The sequence below is a fragment of the Pezoporus wallicus genome, unplaced genomic scaffold (assembly GCF_028554395.1).
Source record: "Pezoporus wallicus isolate ANWC-B61680 ecotype Strahan unplaced genomic scaffold, APGP_CSIRO_Pwel_v1 contig_1181, whole genome shotgun sequence".
NCBI classification, from domain to species: Eukaryota; Metazoa; Chordata; class Aves; order Psittaciformes; family Psittacidae; genus Pezoporus; species Pezoporus wallicus.
The window spans coordinates 3,064,128-3,084,620 of record NW_026641428.1 but is presented as its reverse complement, the minus strand read 5'-3'; the positions used below and the strand labels follow the sequence as shown (position 1 = coordinate 3,084,620).

Sequence of the window (20,493 nt, the reverse complement as noted above, 5' to 3'; positions counted from 1 at the left end):
TTTATAGCTCAGTGCATAGGTATGCACCTTATTCTGATGTTTGCAGTATTAATTTACCTACCCTTTATTTAAAATTAATATGCATTAAATATAGTTAGCCAAGTCCAAGTAATCTAACGTGAGTCCTTGTGCCCAGATCTGCATTATCCATGCTGAGAGAGAACATCAAGATGATGGTTATGAAATATATGGGAGAGTCCTATTATCAGTCTGGTAATATACATGTTTCTTTATAAAGGTGTCCGTGAGAATTAGATTTGATTTTATATGTCAGTTACATGGAGACATAAAAATCTGTACAGTTCAAATATTCTAATCTGATTTCTGTCCTTCTGCCAAGTGTGCTGCTTTGGATACCCTACCTACCTTTTCGACTTGTAGTAGCCTAAAATAGAAGTAAACAGGCCAGATACAGGCTCAATTCTGTGAAGAAAGAAATAGGGGTTTCTCCTTAGCTAAGGCATCATAAAAAAATGTAGCAGTTTGCCATACCTTCCTTCCTTTTCTCCCACCAATCACACTGACAAAGGTAATAGCTATTTTATATTCTGAAGATAAAAATCATAATGAGTAATTGCTAGATCAAAAATTATGATAAACTGTGCCAATAAACAAAAAAAAAAAGTAATATAACACAGAGATTTGGGTTCTGTGAGTTTACATGTACATTCGCTGATTTATCTTTATTTTGTAGTAGCTGTGATCTGTTAGCTGTGCCTTAAATGAGCCAGATGACTTTTCCTGGGCTTATGCTTGATAACCTCACTAATACCTGGTTAGTCTCTTTATCAAAATTGCAGTTACCAATGTTACATCATTACATCTAGAGCACTTCAAAATATTAATGACAGTGTTTACTACTCTGATCATCTTCTCAAAATAGTAAGATGCATGATTTTTAATAGAACTGATTTGTTAGTTTATGCCAAAAGCAAAAACATTATATGTGTCACAGGGCAAGGGCAAAGTGAAGGGCAAAGATTAAATTCTGCAGACTCTAGCAGAATTCTCTTGCCTGAGTTTTCCCTTAGCAATCAGTTTCACAATGCTGGAAAGTACAAGGAAACAGCAGTCTGTACAGACATTTAAGGTTGCTATCCTGAATTCAAAGGGAGATTAACCAGGCAGCAAAACCAGTCCAGTTTCATTTGCTAATACCTTATTCTATTTAGTGTCATTTTTACTTTCTATTCACGATGAGAGATGACTTATTTCTTACATCTCCAAGCGTGACATATCACATTTTCAATGTATATAATGAAGAGTCCTGTGAGTCATTAATTCTGCAAGTAGCAGAAAAAAGAATGCGCAGCGTATTTGTTGAAAGATTCATGTGCGTTCACTTCTGCAGTCATCTTTCCACTTCATCTTGGACATGCATTCACACCCAGCAAACCAGAGCTGCATCTCAGACTGCATCATGTGGCAGTTCACAAATCTAGTCTCAATAGTCCTTAATCAAATTGAGAAATTGGAGAATAAACCCCTCCCCCCCAAAAAAAAAACAACAGGGGAAGCATAAGTATTAATTCACCACTACTTCCAATGCATGCAAAATTTTGGCCCTTGTCCTCATGGGAGTCTTCAGCCTTCAACCACCCTGATATCAGTTGAAGGGGTGGTATACTCCAGCACAAGCAATCCAGGAGGTTCCTCAATTGTGTGGAAGACAACTTCCTCTTGCAAGTAATAGAGGAGCCAAGGAGAGGTGCCATGCTTGACCTCATGCTCACCAACAACAGGGAACGGCTGGTGGTGAATGTGACGCTCCAGGGCACCCTTGACTGCAGTGATCATGAGATGGTGAAGTTCAAGATCCTTGGGACAGTGAGAAAGGCACACAGCAAGCTCACTGCCCTGGACTTCAAGGATGCAGACTTTGGCCTCTTCGGGTCCCTGCTCAGTAAGTTTCCATGGAATACAGCCATAGAGAGCCAGAATGCTAGCTGTTATTCAAGGATAACCTGCTCCAAGCTCAGGAGCGTTGCACCCCAATAAGAAGGAAATGGGGCAAGAGTGCCAGTAGTCCTCCATGGATGGATAAGGAGCTGCTGAGAAAACTCAGAAGGAAAAAGGGAGCTAATAGAAGGTGGAAGAGACAAGGACAGGGGGCCTGGAAAGAATATCAGGATGTTGTCTGAAAAGCTAGGGATCAGGCTAGGAAAGCTTAATGCTCAGTTAGAATTGAGTCTGGCAAGGGATGTGAAAGATAACAGGAAGGGATTCTTTAGGTACATCGCAAATAAAAGACAGACTAGGGACAACGTAGGCCTCCTCCGGAAGCTATCAGGAGAACTTACTACACAGGATTTGGAAAAGGATGAGGTTCTCAATGACTTCTTTACCTCAGTCTTCATTGGCAAAGGCTCTGACCAAACCACACAAGTTTTGGAAGGCAGACGCAGGGACTGTGAGAATGAAGACCTTGCGCCCACTGTAGGAGAGGAACTGGTTCAAGACCATCTTAGAAACCTGAACATGCACAAGTCCATGGGACCTGATGAGGTCCTGAAGGAGCTGGTGAATGAAGTTGCTAAGCCACTGTTCATCATATGTGGAAAGTCATGGCAGTCAGGTGAAGTTCCCGATGACTGAAAAAAGGAAAATATAAACCCCATTTTCAAGAAGGGGAAAATGGATGACCTGGGGAACTAAAGACCAGACAGTCACTTCTGTGCCTGGCAGGATCATGGAGCAGAATCTCCTGGAAAGCATGCTAAGACACATAAAAAACGAGGTGGCTGGAGACCGCCAACATGGCTTCAACAAGAGTAAATCCTGTCTAACCAATTTGGTGGCCTTCTATGATGGGGCTACAGAACTGGGAGCAAAGCAGTTGATGTCATCTACCTGGACTTGTGCAAAGCGTTCGACACTGTCTGACATGACATCCTTGTCTCTGAACTCGAGAGACATCAATTTGATGGATGAACCACTCTGTCGATAAAGAATTGGCTGGATGACTGCACACAGAGCATTGTGGTCAATGGCTCAATGTCCAACTGAAGACTGGTAATGACTGGTGTCCTTTAGGAGTAGCTGTTGGGACTGATGTTCAACATCTTTGTCGGTGACATGGACAGTGGGATTGAGTGTGCCCTCAGCAAGTTTGCCAATGACACCAAGCTGTGTGGTTCAGTTGATACGCTGGAGGGAAGGAATGCCATCCAGAGGGACCTTGACACGCTTGTGAGGTGGGTTGATGCCAACCTCATGAAGTTTAACCATGCCAAGTGCAAGGTCCTACACCTGGGTCGGAGCAATCCCAGGCACAGCTACAGGTTGGGCAGTGAAGAGATTCAGAGCAGCCCTGTGGAGAAAGACTTGGGTGTGTTGGTCGATGAGAGAATGAGCATGAGCCAGCTTCAGTGTGTGCTCACAGCCCAGAAAGCCAACTGTATCCTGGGCTGCATCAAAAGGAGCATGACCAGCAGGTCAAAGGAGGTGATCCTGCCCCTCTACTCTGCTCTTGTGAGACCCCACTTGGAGTATACAGCACATTACTATATGGTAAATCTGGGAAGCTATAGCTTTGTTAAGTTAATCATATTGCTATGGCAATTGAGTAAGATTAAATCTTGGCTGATATTAAAAATTACATTGCTGAGAAACTTGGTGCCAGAAACATGGAGAGAGAGGCAGAAAAAAGATCATTTTTTAGAGATCAGGTTTGATGTCAGCATGTGGATATAAAGGTGATCATGGAAGGCTTTATGTCTGTGTCTGTATAGATGAAAGTATAAAACTGAACCAGACTTGTACTACAAAGCTGGAACTGGTCTTTTACAACCAAATTCCTACATTTCTAGAACACAGGGTACAATATACAGAATATTCTGTGGCAAATGTAAGCTAAATTTTAATTTGTGGGTGTTATCACAGAAGATCAAACATCAAAGATTGTTGCAGTTTTAGATTTCAGTGTATGGATAATATAAAGAAATTAGCTTGCTGAGGTCTACGTATTTGCAGTACTGTAGTTCTGTCTGTATGCAAAGGTTCTCCTGACCAAACTCTCCAGAAACTCTTGTCACTATTTGTTATGAAGGGATGAAGAGCATGAAAGGTAACAGTAAACCAAATGCCTGTCAGGTTAGGAAATGATATACTTGTTCAAAGCTGTCGCTTTTTCAGAGTTATGTATTGTCTAACTGACTTCTTCAAAGGCTACTGGGCAACTGGTTTGCAATCACTGTTAGATAAGGCACTCTATCATTTGTTGACATGTCCCTTTATTTCACCTGCAAAATTTATTCAGGCTTATTCTGCATATGGTTTACAGATTGTCTATTCACACAAGATATACTGAGTGTGCTCAGGAATTATCTGGCTTACAACAATGTATACTACAAGGTATATATGAATGTACTTTGCCTGAGAAATTTCAGAAGAAACATAATGATTCTGTTCTCAAATATTCTGAGTACCTTATATTCCAGAATTTGAAATGTTTTTCCTGCTCATAAGAAAGTCATTCAAACACAACAGGAAATAAAGGAAAGAAAAATCTTGTCCACTCCAGAGGAGAGTAGGAAAGAACTTATTAAGAAATTTATATTTTCTGTATTCTTATATTCTTTCCTCTGCTGAATTACCAGTGCTATGCTAAAGTAATAAAAAGAAGTCCATTTGGATTGTGTTAAGCAATTTGTAGTTATTCAATTAATATTTAATAAATCACTTGATAGAAAATAGAAGGATATCAGTTGATTAACTGGCCTGGTATCAATTTTTATCCATACACTGTGCAGATAAGTGAGAATAAATTCATCAACCATAATAAAGGATATACAAACCTTTCCTTTAACCACTGTCGTATGGGAGATGAAAGTGATTTGGGGTGAATACAGTATGTATTTCAAATTGACTTTTAAACATTTAGAAGACTTCTATTTGCAATTCTGAAGACTTATAATTATGGAAATGTGTGAAGAAAAGGAAAAAGTATCTGGAATATCATCCTTTAATCTGCTAAGTAGAGGATAAAAAGTATTTAACCTTCATAAATTTTCCTGAAACATTTTGTTAAGTACAGCCTACTTAGATTTAGATACAAATATATATCTGGCTTAGCTCTATGTATGTTTGACAGACCTGAGAATATTCTAGGATTAACTATAGAAGAAAAAAAAAGTGAAGTTCCTTTCTAAAGTTAAAAATATGGGTGTTATTAGAAAAGCCCACAGCATTTTTTGGTTTTAAACTCAGTATGTAAACACAGTAGCTGAATCAAATGTTTTTGCAGTGTAATTAATGGCTATGAAGTGGCTTGCTTCTGCAGGCAAATCCTACAGGCTTACCTCCTTGTTCTACATGCCAGCTGGGGAGACTCAGATGAACTAAAAGGTAATCCTAACAGAGCAAAATGGGGTTTCGGAGCTCATCTTTGTTTGACAGCTTGCTAGTTGTCCGTTTTCATCCTCTTCAAAACATGAGACTGCCCTTGCTACTGTCCAGCAACTCTCTCCTACTGTGCAAGAACTTGTTTGCCTTGCTGTGCCCTCACTGGCTACTGTGGCACAGAACATCAAGTGCCGTATACCTAGGGGTTTAGCAAGTTAAGGGAATTTTCACAGAAAAAAAATGGCAGAAGGGAAAATCAACCTCCTGGGTCTCACAAGGAGGAAGAAAGGCAGGCATAGCTGCTTAGCCTTATTTACTACTGCCCATGGGGAGAACAGAGAAGAGAGAGAGAAAGAAAGAGACAGAGGCTTTGTCCCTTCCTTTGCCAAATAGGATGAGCAGAGAAGAGAGGCTGACTGTCTTTCTTGAGTCTCTGTATCTCCCTGAAGCCCACAGAGCAAGTAGTATCCACCTACAGCTGTGGCTCCCATAATGTTTGACTAGTGGCTTAGTATGAGATCTGTTTCCCAAACTACAGTGACACTTACAGGGATCAGTTTGGGGATCAGCAAGGTCAGTGGTGTGGCTAGTAGTTTTTAATCCTTTCCAAAAGTCCACAGTGTGGGACTGAACATTAAGAAATAATGTCAGAGTGTACAAACTGAGTTCATAACTGCTCAGTAGTTCAGAGGCTGAAAAGTCCATTCCTAGAACTAGGCAGAATCATGAAATGGGAAGCTGGGGGATGTCTGCAGGATGCTTTCTGTGTGGAGGAAGATCATTTTTTTAATCCTTGTTGGTTGAATTACACTTTATTATATCCTTTCTTTTTCCCCCTAATGGAGAGAGAACAGGATGCTTCCATTTCCTTTCAGAATTACAAGGAAGCAAAGGACTGAGATTTTAGATAACTGTTTCTGGCATAAATCTACACTCTGCATGGGTAAAAATTGTGGGTTTGTAGGAAATGAGCTCCTTTAATTATTTTTTTTTACAGTGAGAAATCTGCCACCTTGATTTTTCAGAAGTCATTCCTCTGATTGTGAGTGATGATTCTATACACCTGAATGAAATATGTTCCTTTAATTTTTCTGAGAAATAAAGGAAATTTGGATTATAGTGTCTGTAAGCACTTTGAACTCTCCTTTTTTTTCTTTTTTTTTTTTTTTTATTCTATATTCCACTACTGAATATATATGTGTGATTACCCTGGAATTAATGATCTAGAGAATTGGGGGTTTATTACTTAATATATTTTACTGACCTTCTTTTTCATTTCCCAGCTATGTTTTCCTTTCTTCTCCTCTTATTTCTTATCTAATTTCTTATTCTCCTTACTGACTTTTCCTTAGAAGAAATTTTAACCCTATCTATATTTGCTTCCCTTCCTGCTCCTTTCCCAGTATTCCATTCTTCCATCCACTTTTTCATTCTTCATTTTCATCTATGCATTTTTATACAGCTAATCTTCCAGTCTTGCTATTTTTTCCTTCTCTCATTCTCCACTTTCTCCTCATATTCTTTCTACATTCATTTACAGTCTGTTTCCATTTTTTTGCTCCATTTTCCTCATCTTTTTCAGCTTCTTTCCTTAAGACCTGGTTTTGTTTGTCATCTTTTGCTTTATTTAATATGTTTTCCCCCAACCATCTCTTGCATTCTTTCTTCTCTGTCATTCCATATCTCTAGCTAATTTAAACGAGTACTGACCTGCATTAACCCTTAAGCCTCCTGAAAGGCTGACTGATCATTCCGCAAGGACCCCAGCAATGGGTGGAGACTGAAAATACCTCTCTACATTCAGGCACGAAGGACATATGCACCATTGTGCATCTAAATATACATTTCATCTGTATGTTTCATGTAATCAGAAAATTATTCAGTGCATAAACTCATTGAGTTTATGTTCTCAGTTCAATATATGAATAAATATGTATATTGGAGTGCTTTCAGATTTATCCAGCTACCGCTATTGAATAAAGAACTAAACATATAGTAACAGGTAAATTGAAATTAAAATAGGCAATTGTTCTTCCAATTATCTAGAATAACCACCTGTGCAGACTTACTTGGACCCACTACTTTACTTCTTCATGATACTCAAAGTTTATTTTTATTCTTTCTTTTTTTTTTTTAATTCTGATTCTGCTTGTTTTCTGACCTGCTGGACTCAGTGGAAATTTCTGCATTAGCTCTGATGAATTGAGCTGTTTATAGTTATCAATATAATCCTGATTGATTCCTGAGGAGTGTGAGGTGATTTTAAAATAATTAGAGTTCTGAGGAAAGAATGTATCTGAGTGCTCTGAAGTATCATGCTTTTATTTATTTGGAGTAAAAAAAACATTTTAGTCCCAGAGTTGAGAAACAACTAGCATAAGAGCTATACAAATGCGTCTTACAAAGGTCAAATCACCAACAAAACTGCTAATTTTTTCTTCTTTGCATAATTTTCCACACTGTGTATATGAACATTCCAGCATAGCATAAATGAAAGCACTTAAAAACCAAGAAGTTTTATCTTTCTTGGTGATTTTAACAAGTTTGATTTTTTTTTTTTTTGTGTCTGCTTTCTCTTAGTATTTTCCTATGCAGAAGAATAAATGGTAATTAAAATGTGCAGGATGAAAAGATGGAGCAGTCAGTGCTTGTACCACCAGGACCAGACAGCTTCCAGTACTTCACTAGAGAGTCTCTTGCAGCTATTGAACAACGCATCGCTGCAGAAAAAGCTAAGAATCCTAAACAAGATCGTAAAGACGATGATGAAAATGGGCCAAAGCCAAACAGTGATTTGGAGGCAGGAAAAACACTTCCATTTATATATGGTGACATACCTCCAGGAATGGTGTCTGAGCCCTTGGAAGACATGGACCCATATTACATCAATAAAAAAGTGAGTCTGATATCGATCCTGTTCATATGCCAGTGTTTAGAGTGCTTTATCATGTTCATTTCATTTTTGTGGAGTGGATCATATAACTTGTTACTTCAGTCTGTTAATTTACAATCATGTAGTAAAATGTCATTCTAATAATGTGGAAATAGTTGAGCATTGCTAACAGACTAGATGTATAACAAGAGCAGAAAATGTTTAATGCCAGCAATGCATACACATTCTGCTTTCCAGAAAGCATCCTTTTCATATACATAAAATTTTATTTCTTTGATATAATTGAATTTTTATCAACACTGTGTACATGAACATTCCGACATAGCATAAATGAAAGCACTTAAAAATAAATGGGTTATTTTATTATTTTTATGTTTGCTTTTATTTACCAAAGCGCATTTTCTTCCTGGAAATCTGGTTCGATAGCAAATTCCTAAGAAATCTATGGAATCAATAGAGAAACATACAGATAAGCAGAAAAATGTCATAAAGAGAGTGTAAAACTGATTTAAAAAATTCTGGTGGAACTGGTCTTGAAAAGCCCTGGAATCCTTTCAGGATGATTCTGTCACACAGCCCATATACAGTGGAAAAAGCTCATGGTTTATAGTGATAACTAGCTTGGGTGATACTTTAATTATTAGATACTATGGTTATAAAAACTTTATCAATATCAAGACAGGAGTTATTTTGATTATCGCGAAGTGCTGTGTTCTAAGTGTCTTACTTTGCTAAATTTAATGTGATTTATGAATCTTCTTTTGAAAAGAGAGAAAATACTATGTAAAACAACAATATTTTTGTCTTTCTTATTTGATGCCTCTGAGAGAACCTTTATCTGCCATTCATGGGGTATGAAGATTTATCTTTAAATCCTAGTTCTACTTTTACAAAGATAAAAGATGTGTTTCTGTAAAAGCAGGCCTTGTATAGTTCTGTACTGATTGTGTCTGTTTGTGATAGAAGATCACCTATAATTATATCCCTACCTGCCCTCAGCTCATCCTGGATCTTTACAGTCAAATCAGTCTGTCTTGTGTGTCTTACAGTGAAACCAGTTATATGATAAGTATGATTACAGGTAAGTTTCTAGAGCCCTTAGAAATGGAAGACTTTTTCAGCCTCTTCACAGATGGAGCTGAAAACGCTACATCAGCCAGGTATGATGATAGAAAGAAACAGAGTGAAACCCGCTGAACATATTCAGGCAAACTCCTGCACATTTGAAAGGAAAAATCTTTTCATTTGCACACTAAATAACTTTCATGGGCACATCACATACCCGCTGGTATTCTCTTCTTTGTGCTGAAGTCCACAAATATTCGCTACGCATGTACTTTAATGTCCTACAGGACAGAAATAGAAACAGCTCTGTCAGTCAAATGCAAGAAAAAATTTCTCACACGCCACAATTCTCCCCAGTTTTTTCTTCCTTCAGTATAAGGAAAATAGACTTTCCTAACAGAAATTCAATATCTATTTAAATTTTACAGTCAAAATGACTTAAAAATATCTAATTCCTAGATTTTTTTTATCTAGCTGTGTGTGAACTCTGGAAAGGCTTTTATCTTGTTTTACTTGTCTTTTGAGAGTACTGGTAGTAGCTGATGCTTTTGCAAGTCTCAGAAGGAGAAATAGTTTGAGAAAAGCCCGAAGAAAAAGTGAACATCTCTGAAAGAAGTGAAGGACTCTTAATGCTCAATGCATTTACCTCTGTACCATTTAGCTTTCTCTTTATCTCTCTCCAAGTTCAACCTTGTAAAGCGAACAAGGCAATCAGCACACCCTCTCACAAGGTAGTGGCCTGACAACTGCTGCATGATGGTTAGAGATTTTAAATTTTTGCATGGGGAAGCATCTATTTGAAATTATATGGATCTAACAGAAACGCTAGAATGAAGGAAAATACTTATTTTCAAGAAAGGGTTAGGACAACTGTATGGAGAAGTAGATGCTCCTGTTACTTCAGAACTCTATTTAGATATCTGCATAAACTAATTTATGAACAGAATTGTATCAGTTTGGCTTCCAACCTTTCAAATAGGAAATAGAAACGGTTACTCGCAGCACTGATCACATTATTTTAATGAACACGGTCACATGATTTATTCAGGAAACCTGTGCAAGCATTTTAGGAATATCTTTTCTATTCCAAATTTGGGTCATAAGTGAAATCATCCATTATTTACCTCATATGCACGTATTGCAGCCCATTGAGGTTTTTTGTTGTTTTCTTTTTCCTATTTTTATAGCAATGTTGAACAAATTCACTGTATTTTTGCATTCATTGAATGCTGAAACATCATCTAGAGTGGTTTACATTTCATCTTTGGGCCTCTTTCTCTAAGCAATTATGCATGTGGGTGCCATGATCTAATGCAGTTTAATACAGAATAAGACAGGAATAAATAAATGCGTTGAGCTAGTGAAAGCCTTAATTTGTGGATAAAGTAGCCCAGAGATGAAAAGTTGAAAATGGGAAAACCTCTTAAGAGAAACAGAAACATATGTGCTAGTTTTATGGTTTTGTAACTGTGCTTCTATGCAAAACCTACAACTACAGAGGACACATTCAAGCCCAATATTAATCTGAAGATGAAAGGAAAAGGAAAATATTGACAACCACTGTTTGGAGCAACCCATTGTACCAAATTTACACATGTGTTAGCATTATTGATTTACTCTGTATCACAGATAGCCTTAATGCCAGCAACGGTACCCTTGAAACATAATTATTTTATTATAATATAATACAATACAACAAAATACAATACCTGACCTTATATTCTTATGATTTTATTATAGTGAAATGCTGTCTGTGGTTGTCAATAATGCTGGTCTTTAGAACTGCAAAGCTTAGCATCCTAAATGGTTGCAATGCTCTTTTAAAATCAAAAATTGAGTAAAAAATGAACTTGGACCTTAACAAATTTTTCATGTACCACTTCTGTTTAAGTGCAAATCAGTGTGCTTCCAGTATAAAAGTGACTGCCTGTTTGTGCTCAAGCTGCTGTTACAAAGGATCAAGGAGGTTTACATCACTATCTATAGAGAAATGATCAGCTGGACCCCCTTAAGACCCTAACCTGCAGGCATGCATAAAAATCTGGTCCAGTTGGTTTCATACTTTGAGGGCTATTTTCTCTTGAACCTCGGCTGCTACATTAAAGAGGAGAGAAAGAATAGGAGGAACTAAATGGGTCTTGCTTCACATTCCTCCTGATACAATATAGATATAGCATTGTTGATTGCCATTCCATGCCCTGCCTCTTGCCAGGATGATGTTGAATGATGTCTGTCAAAAAAGGTACATTCTTTTGTCTGTCTCTCTAATCTGATCAAACCACTAGCTCCTGGGATTCCTAGATTTTTGGGTTGCAGAAAACGAAAAGATTCTTAAAAACTGTTTAACTTTATTGCATCAGAACAGGTGAATGCACTAGTGATTTTAGATATTTTATATCATTGTAAGTGAAAGAATTTTTAAGTGAAAAGTTTTAGCCATCCAGGAAATTAAGGTTTTGCTAGAAAAACAGGTCTGTTTCTAAAGACAGCTGCAAAACCAAGAAATGCCAGCTTCCAATATGCCATGAGTCTCTTGTTCTATTTACCCCTGTGCTTTTCCCAGGAAACTAATGTGTCACCTCTTACCTTCCAGAAAGTCGTTTGAGGTTTCAGTTGTTTATTTAACTGTAGGAAGCGGAAGTGCAACAAAGTAGCAGTCCGCCTGCTAAATGTAGCCTCCCAGAAACTACATTTAAAGCTAACTGGGAGGAAGGAGAGGAGAAACAAGGTTTTGGGAACTATTTGTCCCAAGGGTTTCTGGGAGACCGTATCTTCAACATAGACTCTTTTTTACTCCTCCTCCTTTGCCCTGCGAAGAATAGAGTTTCTGGGTTTATATGTAATATGGCAGAAGCTACAGAACTGAATTCTGTTAGGTTACAGATGCAAAAACAGCAGATCAGGGACTTCTCATTAGGTTTTCTTTCAATTTATATTCACACTCGAATACTTCAAGTGTGAGCGGGTTTCCTGCCTTTATACAATGACTAAAGCACTTTTTAAAACATAAGCCTTGAAAAGTATATATAATCCTTCATATAAAAATATTAATCTCACAAATTGTTTAGAATTTATTTAGCTTTTCTCAGTGTACATCTAATTTGTCCTGACAGCTTTGGGTACAATATTTCATGTTCATCCACACTGCCTACACATTGGCTTGCATCTGGGTTGAGACTGGAGTGAGATATAGCACACTTACCAGGGGAGGAAGCTTACACAGGGATTGGATGTCAGCTGTTAGCTGTACTTTTTATGAAAAATCTTCTTCAGACATAAGACACAATTTTAGCTCATGTTTAAGTCTGGAGGTCAGAGGATCAACAAAGTAATTCTGAGGGCTCCAATCACAAAGATGCTTTGAGTGAAGAATTAAAACTGAGGTAGTTAATTTATGTCTTGTTGGTTCTGCTTATGCAGGGCAGCAGAAAGTAGAGCAGCTAAAATAGCAGCAGCTTCCAACTGAAACTGGAGCTGTGCCAGCATGCTGTTATTTTCCAGAAGGCACGTTAGAGAGAGATGTATGTTTAATATGCTTGTGTCTAAAGATTTTTTAAAAATGTAGGTTGACTAAATGTAGGTGGTGTAGTCTTAGGTATGAAGTTAGTAGGGAGTGTGATTTTTAATGTATTTTGTCAACTATGTCATAGCTACAAAAGCCAAGAGCAGGAGCTGGAGGCTTCTTAGCTGCAAGTCCTGGGACTGGGGACAGACCTGAGACGGTAAAGTCACCTTCCCCCTTGGGGTGTGAGGTTTTAAAACATTGTGCCAAAAAAAGTAATTCACCTGATTGGTTCCTTCAGTATTTAAAATGAAAGCCTTAGTCAGGTCATCTTCAGTTACACTTTGAAGGTTGTTATTGTCTGTGATCTGTGACTGGAAGTGTAATTTGGAAAAATTAGCTCAGGATTCATCCTTTTGTCTTCAGTTTCATACTTAGTTTCTCTATTTCTGTGCAGAGGCAAGGAAATCAAACATATATTTTATACCATTACTACACAGAATCATAAAGAGGTTTGGGTTTGAAGGGACCTTAAAAATACCTAATTCCAATCCTCCTTTCATGGTACATATATACTAAGCTTCCAAAATCTAAGCAGACTGAAGAATCATCCTTCTTCAACCTCCTTGCCACATTTTCTCTCTGCCAGGCTTGCCAGGGATACCTACTTGCTTACTTACACTCTTCAAGTGGCACTTTATATCATGGACACCAGAAGAGACCGACATACCCTTCCTGCACTTCTACTGGCATTCTAGTTTATAGCTCACTTTCTCAGCAATGTAATGAAAAACAAGGAGGCTTCATCAAACTTATTTATGAAATATACAATTCTGACAAAACAACAAAAGCAATTTTCAACATTTCTGTTGAGCAGATTCTGCAATACCTATAACTTACTTTAATTTAGGCTATAAACCTTGCATCATCCCTTCCACTGCATGCAGCTTTCTTCTGAGGTACTGAGCCTTCTTTCTTCAGTGTTTTCCATTTCTTTCTGCTTGAACCTGACAGTCTACATTTCCCATGTTGTAGTGTTAATGCTGTTGCAGCCATGATGGCCTACAGTGGAAGCAAAGCAATGTCTGTCAGGTCCACAGATGTATTTGAGGAAAACAGACGTTTTCAGCATTTTGAGTTTTCTACAATTTGCTGAAGTAAGGCTTGCATACCTCTAAGTTTCTCTAAATTTGATAGGCTCTTTAGCTGTTAAAATTTAAATTTATCAAGTATGTATGATCTGCGAAACTGTCACACCTTCAAACGACAGTTGTACGAGGAGGTCATCTGGGATGTATCTTGCTGTCCTCTGGTAAGGTGTATTCAGATGTCCACAGTCCTCAGAGATCTAACTAATCATGACTATGGGTGTTAATGCTATTTTCTCTCTCCTTAGCACAAAGACCAAGTAACAGACTAAAATTAAAAAAAAAAATAACAATTAGATAGTCTATTAAATCAGTTTCTGGAAGGATTTCTTTTACGAACATCTTTAACATCCACAGGTAAGGTTTCCCCACTTATGGTATTTCAAATAGGAAGACTATACTGGAGTTCTTAAATGAAGAAGTAGTATAAAAACATTAATGAATTGAAAGTTCTATATTTAAAATTATAGTTTCATGTCAGGTACATCAGGTAAGTACTGGAAATAAACTTTACTTAAAAAATTAGTCATGGTTTTTGTGTTTTAAGTATTCAAAAAGTGTCAATTTTGGTGATTGGTCACTAGGAACAGTTTTAAAATCAGCATCTGCAATGAATACACACTTACAAAATGTCTTTTATCTTCTTTTTTTTTTCCAGACCTTTATAGTATTGAATAAAGGGAAGGCAATCTTCCGATTCAGTGCCACCTCTGCCCTGTACATTTTAACTCCCTTCAATCCTCTTAGAAAAATAGCTATTAAAATTTTGGTACATTCATATCCTTTTTCAATGGTTGTTCAAGATGTTGCACACTGAAATTAAGAAAACTCATCTCTCTATTTCATTGTAAATAAAGGTTTTATTAGGCTGTTAATTTCATTTTTATTTTACAGTGGAAGACATGCAAAGTTTTTATAAATACTAGACAATATGTGTATATAATATATATGCATTTTAGCTATTCTGTTGAATTTCAGTATTCCTGCAGTACAAAATTGCAGATAGATTTAAGAATCTTGATTAATTTTTCAGAAAAGTTTCTTCAGATTTATTTTAACATTGATTTTTCTTTTTATGTTCCAGATTCTTTTTTGAGTTTTGCAAGCATTTAGGCATATATGCCATTGCTAATGAATAGCTAGCCCAGGGGTATGGTTATATTGTCTTTTAGGGGTCCTTCTGAGGTCAACCTCAAGACCAGCCTTATAGTCTATTGCAGCAACATGCCTAGAAGACTGGTTCATGCATGCTGGATCTCACATTCCCAAACCTGTCCAACTGCACTATAAAATTCTGCCAAATGTAATACATTGCCAGAAAGCATAGGCAGCAGCCCTGCAAGACAGACTGGGGGACCATAACTGACAGGATGGTGCACAAGGTAAAATTTTAGGCTGGCACGTTGGATTGGTCCCTGATGTTCATAACTGGCTGATAGGAATTTCTGGCAGGCGAGGGTTTGGTGCACTTTTTTGCAAAACCTCAGGACTGGGAAAAGTAGTCGCCAAATGAAAACTTCAGTGTGACGGTAAGACTTTGAACAGTTAGTCAAAGTCAGAAGCCTATTGTTAGAGACTGCTGGCACAACCTTCTAGGTCTTTAGAAGAAGGAAGAATCAGGGCTGATTGATGCTGACTCAGGAAGACCTTTTCCTCTGAGCTTCCTGGCAGATAAAAACAGTGAGAGAAGGGGAAAAAGGTGTCTGGGGTGAAGTAAGGGAATATTGGGGCAGTAGCTAAGGGACTTGACAGAGACCTGTAGACATTGTGTTGGTGATGGTGAGAAAACGCAGCCAAAGACTGCCAGATTGAATCCTCTAATGAACACTCATGCATTCAAGTTACAGACTTTGATTTACAATAGCTTCCAACCCTGCATCTGTGCTAGCTGTGGGTAACATTTTTTAGTGCTGTACTGATTGCCGAGTTGGGTTTTGGTTTTAAGTTCCTCCTATTTGTATTCAAAGATTAACCAGCTGGTCTTGGTGGCAGTCAGAACAAAAGCAATTCTAATAAACAATCTGCAATTCCAATATTTTTTCCTGCTATTAACTGGTTAGTGTGTGTGATCATGTAATTTTGCTCTATTGTAGAAGGTTTCCTTTCACTAGATTGATCATAGACTGATTTCTTTTCCAACCATTCAGCTATGGAATGGGCTATTCTTATCCTAGATATAGGCGTAGGGGGGGTATTTATTTCTTTATTTAATCTTTACATAAGGATAGATGTACAGGTTCTTTTTATTTATTTACTTATTTTTTAATTCGGTATAGTACATACACTGCAAATATGTATCTGTTTAACTAAGAATCACATAATATGTCCCATAACGCAGTTTAGATTTTAGCTGCTTATACAAGGTTAGCCACCTATAAGAAAAAGATTAGGGAGTAATGTTGGTTATTATTTTTTATAATCTTCTGACTTTTAGGGAAAAACTCTACTGCCCTCATGTTTTGAGGTGAGTCTTTGGCATTTTGGCCTTTGTAACAGAACTGTGCCTTTCCGACTTTCAGTGTGAAAGATGTGTGTTAAGAACAATGAAATTGGCACATTGGTTGATAAACCTTCATCTGTACATCCTCAAAATTCTCTAAACCTCTCTATAGGGTGCTCTGCTCACATCTGTTCAGACACATGCTCAGATGTTGCTCCCCCTATAAAGAAATAGACCATGTCTCTTCAGAGTGCTCAGAGACTTTCTCTGCAATTACTTTTTCTCACTGCTGGTTCCTATTTGTAATACCAGCTACAAGAACTGGTAACAGAATGCATTTTTCTCTTATGCTTTTCATGCTCTGCTGACTCACCTCCTGGTATTCTGGTTTGGGGTTGTTGAGTTTTTTCTCCTGCCTGGCTCAAGTTAAAGGAGAGTGTGGGACTGAGGGGGTAACACAAGAGTCATGGGAGATGGCCAGACTTTGGCTAGTAATAGGAAAAGATGAAACAGTAAGAATAGGTACTGGGTTGAGCAGACAAAAAAAGGGAGGTGGCAGTGCCTGGAGATGCAGAACACAAGGAGCGTTAGAAATGAATAGAGAGGTGCTCTAGAGAAAATATGGTACCTGCTAAGTACCCCTATGCTAGCCTTTGAAGCAGAAAATATAGTGGTACTCAGTGTGGCCTGACTGCCAGCAGGTATCTGTGAGACCAGTTGTCAACCTTTGTTTCTTACAGTCTTCACCTTCCACCAAGCCCACACAGGTGATAAGAGACTTCAGCTGATCGAATAATTGATTAGTGTGAGGCTGTATCGTGCCTAAACCTTCTGATTGCCTATATAGGAGAGCATGAAAAAGGCAGTATGTTTCCATGAAGAAGTCATCACATAAAAGAATCTATGTGTACCTATGCATACAATTGAATTATTCTGGAACATAAAATAGTGAATTAAGGGGATGTTGAGGTTGTAAATCAAACATGGGAAAAGAGGAGAGGCACAGATATTGAATTTTTAAGTTATGACTGAAATCCCCATTGGGAAAGCATGGCAAGAGTTTATATTTCAAAATGAGTTAGTGCCTTTTGAGCATCTGCTCCCTTTGAGAGTGAACAGCACTTGGGCCATGCAGCTCACAGAACTGGTGAGCTATGCACGGAGCGAGCAATGTGCAAAGACCTGCCTGTGGCCTTGTTATGAATGATATCTAGCTGTGGACACATAATACACTTAATAGTGTAACCCTCAGCTCTCCTAGGACAGTCCACTTCTTTAACTGTCTTATGAGACAACTGAAGCTGCAGCCAGGTATCTCCAAGTTTTTCAGCTACCAAAAGGCATTATCTTTATTTAAAGGAATTTCCCAATTACATTAAGACAGACTTTTTAGAGCTGGCTGTGGACTGTGAGGACAAGCATTGAAGGCGTTCTAATAATGTATTCTAAAGTACTGAACATTATTTTTTATTGTACAGAGATCATATTTCAACATATACAACTTTATGTGTAAATGGCTTTCTTGATTTTAAGCTAGCTTCTTTGCCAGTTATGTTTGTGCAACTCTTTTTAAGGAACACTTCAGTTAGAGAAATGAATAAAGGGAAAATTAGAGTTGAGTTAAACATTCGATATAAAGGCATAGTGGTTCTTATTTTTTGCTGCCATCATGTGGCCATTTTAAGTCAGGTTTCAGTCTAGATTGATTATGATTATCTATTCAATTGTTTGAATAGTCGAGTTTACTTTATTGCCACGAAAAGAGAAAGACCACGCTGTTTGTAGAGCCACTGACCTTGTAAACCAAGAATATCACAGCAGATATGGCAAAGCCACAGTGGACTGTCCCACATCCCTACCACAAACTCCCCTGAGCTGTTAGTCTGGATTTCATAGTCCCAGAATAAGTAATTGTTCCTAGCTGGAACATTAAATGAAAACTAATTTTCATTCTAATCTTCATCAGTTTTCCATGTTTTCAAGCAATTGACTACAAATTATAGCACTGGTAGAACAAGAGATACTTCTGATGCTGCTAACGTGTTTTGAGACAGCCCCAAAATAATATTGGAAAATTACTCACCTTAATATGTGAACTCTCCATGGATTTCTGTTTCATTAACTGAGCCATGTCTTTGACAGACTGGCTGTGGTGGGTGCTGGGGTGGTGGGTGCTTTCTCTACAGCTCTGACTCATTGTAAACAAGATAAACCTCTAAGATTACCTTGCATATGCCAGTGGTTGAATTTAGTACCATGAACTGTAGAAGTAGAAGACTGCTTATTTGATCATGTGAGGTGCTTAAGGTAAAACAGTACTCTTCTGCAAGCTCTTTTGGTTTCGGCTGTTACAAGCTCACATTACCTCCCAGGCCTGTGACAGCCATCTCCTTCACCTCTCTGTACAAACTGAAAACAAACATCAGCACATCAACAAATGAAGGATAACATTAAAATTCAGTGTGCTAAAGTGAAAACTACCAGGTTAAACAAAATATATGTGAAATGTTTAGCAAAGTTTTGAAGATTTGTGTAAGTGGCAGTATTTTACTGTACTTAAGATGTATGGCTGATATGATCTTGTATGAATTACTACTGTGTTTTCCTTAACTATATCTACATTATTCAGCATGCTTATCATGTGCACTATTTTGACCAACTGTGTATTTATGACCATGAGTAACCCTCCAGACTGGACGAAGAATGTAGAGTAAGTTGCATTTCTTATTTAAAGCAATCTTTAATTGCCAGTAAAATTGTTCAGGAAGCCAGCATGCCAGTAGCAGTGGTTGTGTGCTGGCGGGAATGTTGTGAGACACTACTGCTATTTCCTGTCTAAATGATGTAAAAATGTTGAATAATTATTTAAATCTCCTTCTAGTAGAATGAATGGGTAGAAAAAATGAAAGTTGTTTACAGATAGTATTCTACTGAGATTCCACTAGTTTTCTCTTACATTTATGGTGTAGCATCTACCCAATTTTTCTATGCCTCCTTTATGCCACTACATTAATAGCATCTATTTGTACACCCCAGTTAAGGAAGGCATATAAGCAAAAGTATTACTAAAGTGAGAATTCAGTGCATGCTTGAATTCTTCCTTCTTTAGATTTAATACCAAGTATTTTAGATGTCGGTGATTCAGACAGTATCCAGTCATGCTCAAAACTTTATTCATAACAGATCTAGTATTGTGTACTTTGAAACTGAGTGTCACAGATAAATTTATTTGATGGATTTATTTACTTTTAGTTATGTATAAGATCAGGAGAGCTGTACTTCAGCAGTATGTCACAACTAATGCATGTAAATACCCAAGAATATGTGATGAATATAATGCATTTTAGAAGAAATTGCTTGTTTACTGTATTTCTTTTCCAGTTTTTAAATAAAAAAACTTTTACATTTGATCATCAGTTTTCTATCAGAATGCCATTGTAAAACATTACTACTTACTTTGATTAAACTTTCATATATATTAATTTTCCAGGTATACGTTCACTGGAATTTACACATTTGAGTCACTCATAAAAATCATTGCAAGGGGCTTTTGCTTAGAAGATTTTACCTTTCTTCGAGATCCATGGAACTGGCTAGATTTCACTGTCATTACATTTGCGTAAGTTTTTGTTTTTTGCTTTTTCTTTGAAAGTGAAGGGCAAAAAGGGCATGAAATTAGTATCCATACATATCAATTTTGTTAAATGGAAATGTGGATTTACTTTGGTCTAAAACAATTTTCATATTCTAATATGTATATTTTGATATAGACACTGCAGAAGCCAGTAGTGCAGCTAGTACTAGAGGGGCTAATTTCATGTCCTGCATTTTTTTTTCTCTGAGCAGAAAAGGAGCATCCCTTTACTTCATTCTCCAAACTTACCAATATAGCCTAGATAAATTTTAGGCTTTCAAAATTAAATCACTGTGATTCACTTCAGAGACACTTAATTTAACTGAAGGCTCTGAAAGCATGTTAATGCAAGGCACACTGCAGTGAAAGGTAAACCTCTGACTATTGCTATTTGATTTTTGCTAAAAACGCCAAAGTGGTCTTGATGTAAGACCCAAGTAAGTAGCATAAACTTTGCCTAAATTCTGA

At 37.4% G+C, this 20,493-nt stretch overlaps 1 protein-coding gene across 7 annotated transcripts in view; it reads left to right on the top strand.

The window, feature by feature from the left end:
* The window catches only part of LOC130607073 (sodium channel protein type 1 subunit alpha), a 93,316-nt gene that overhangs the window by 25,731 nt on the left and 47,092 nt on the right, over positions 1-20,493 (top strand). For 4 of the 7 annotated variants that reach the window (XM_057423856.1, XM_057423857.1, XM_057423858.1 and 1 more), the window contains exons 2-5: positions 7,924-8,239; positions 14,610-14,730; positions 19,014-19,101; positions 19,882-20,010. In XM_057423856.1, the coding sequence (XP_057279839.1) occupies positions 7,976-8,239; positions 14,610-14,730; positions 19,014-19,101; positions 19,882-20,010 (602 nt within the window). In that variant the 5' untranslated portion in view covers positions 7,924-7,975. Of the gene's footprint in view, positions 1-7,923; positions 8,240-14,609; positions 14,731-19,013; positions 19,102-19,881; positions 20,011-20,493 lie in introns of those variants that run through there. The other 3 variants (XM_057423862.1, XM_057423861.1, XM_057423860.1) reach the window with 3 other exon arrangements.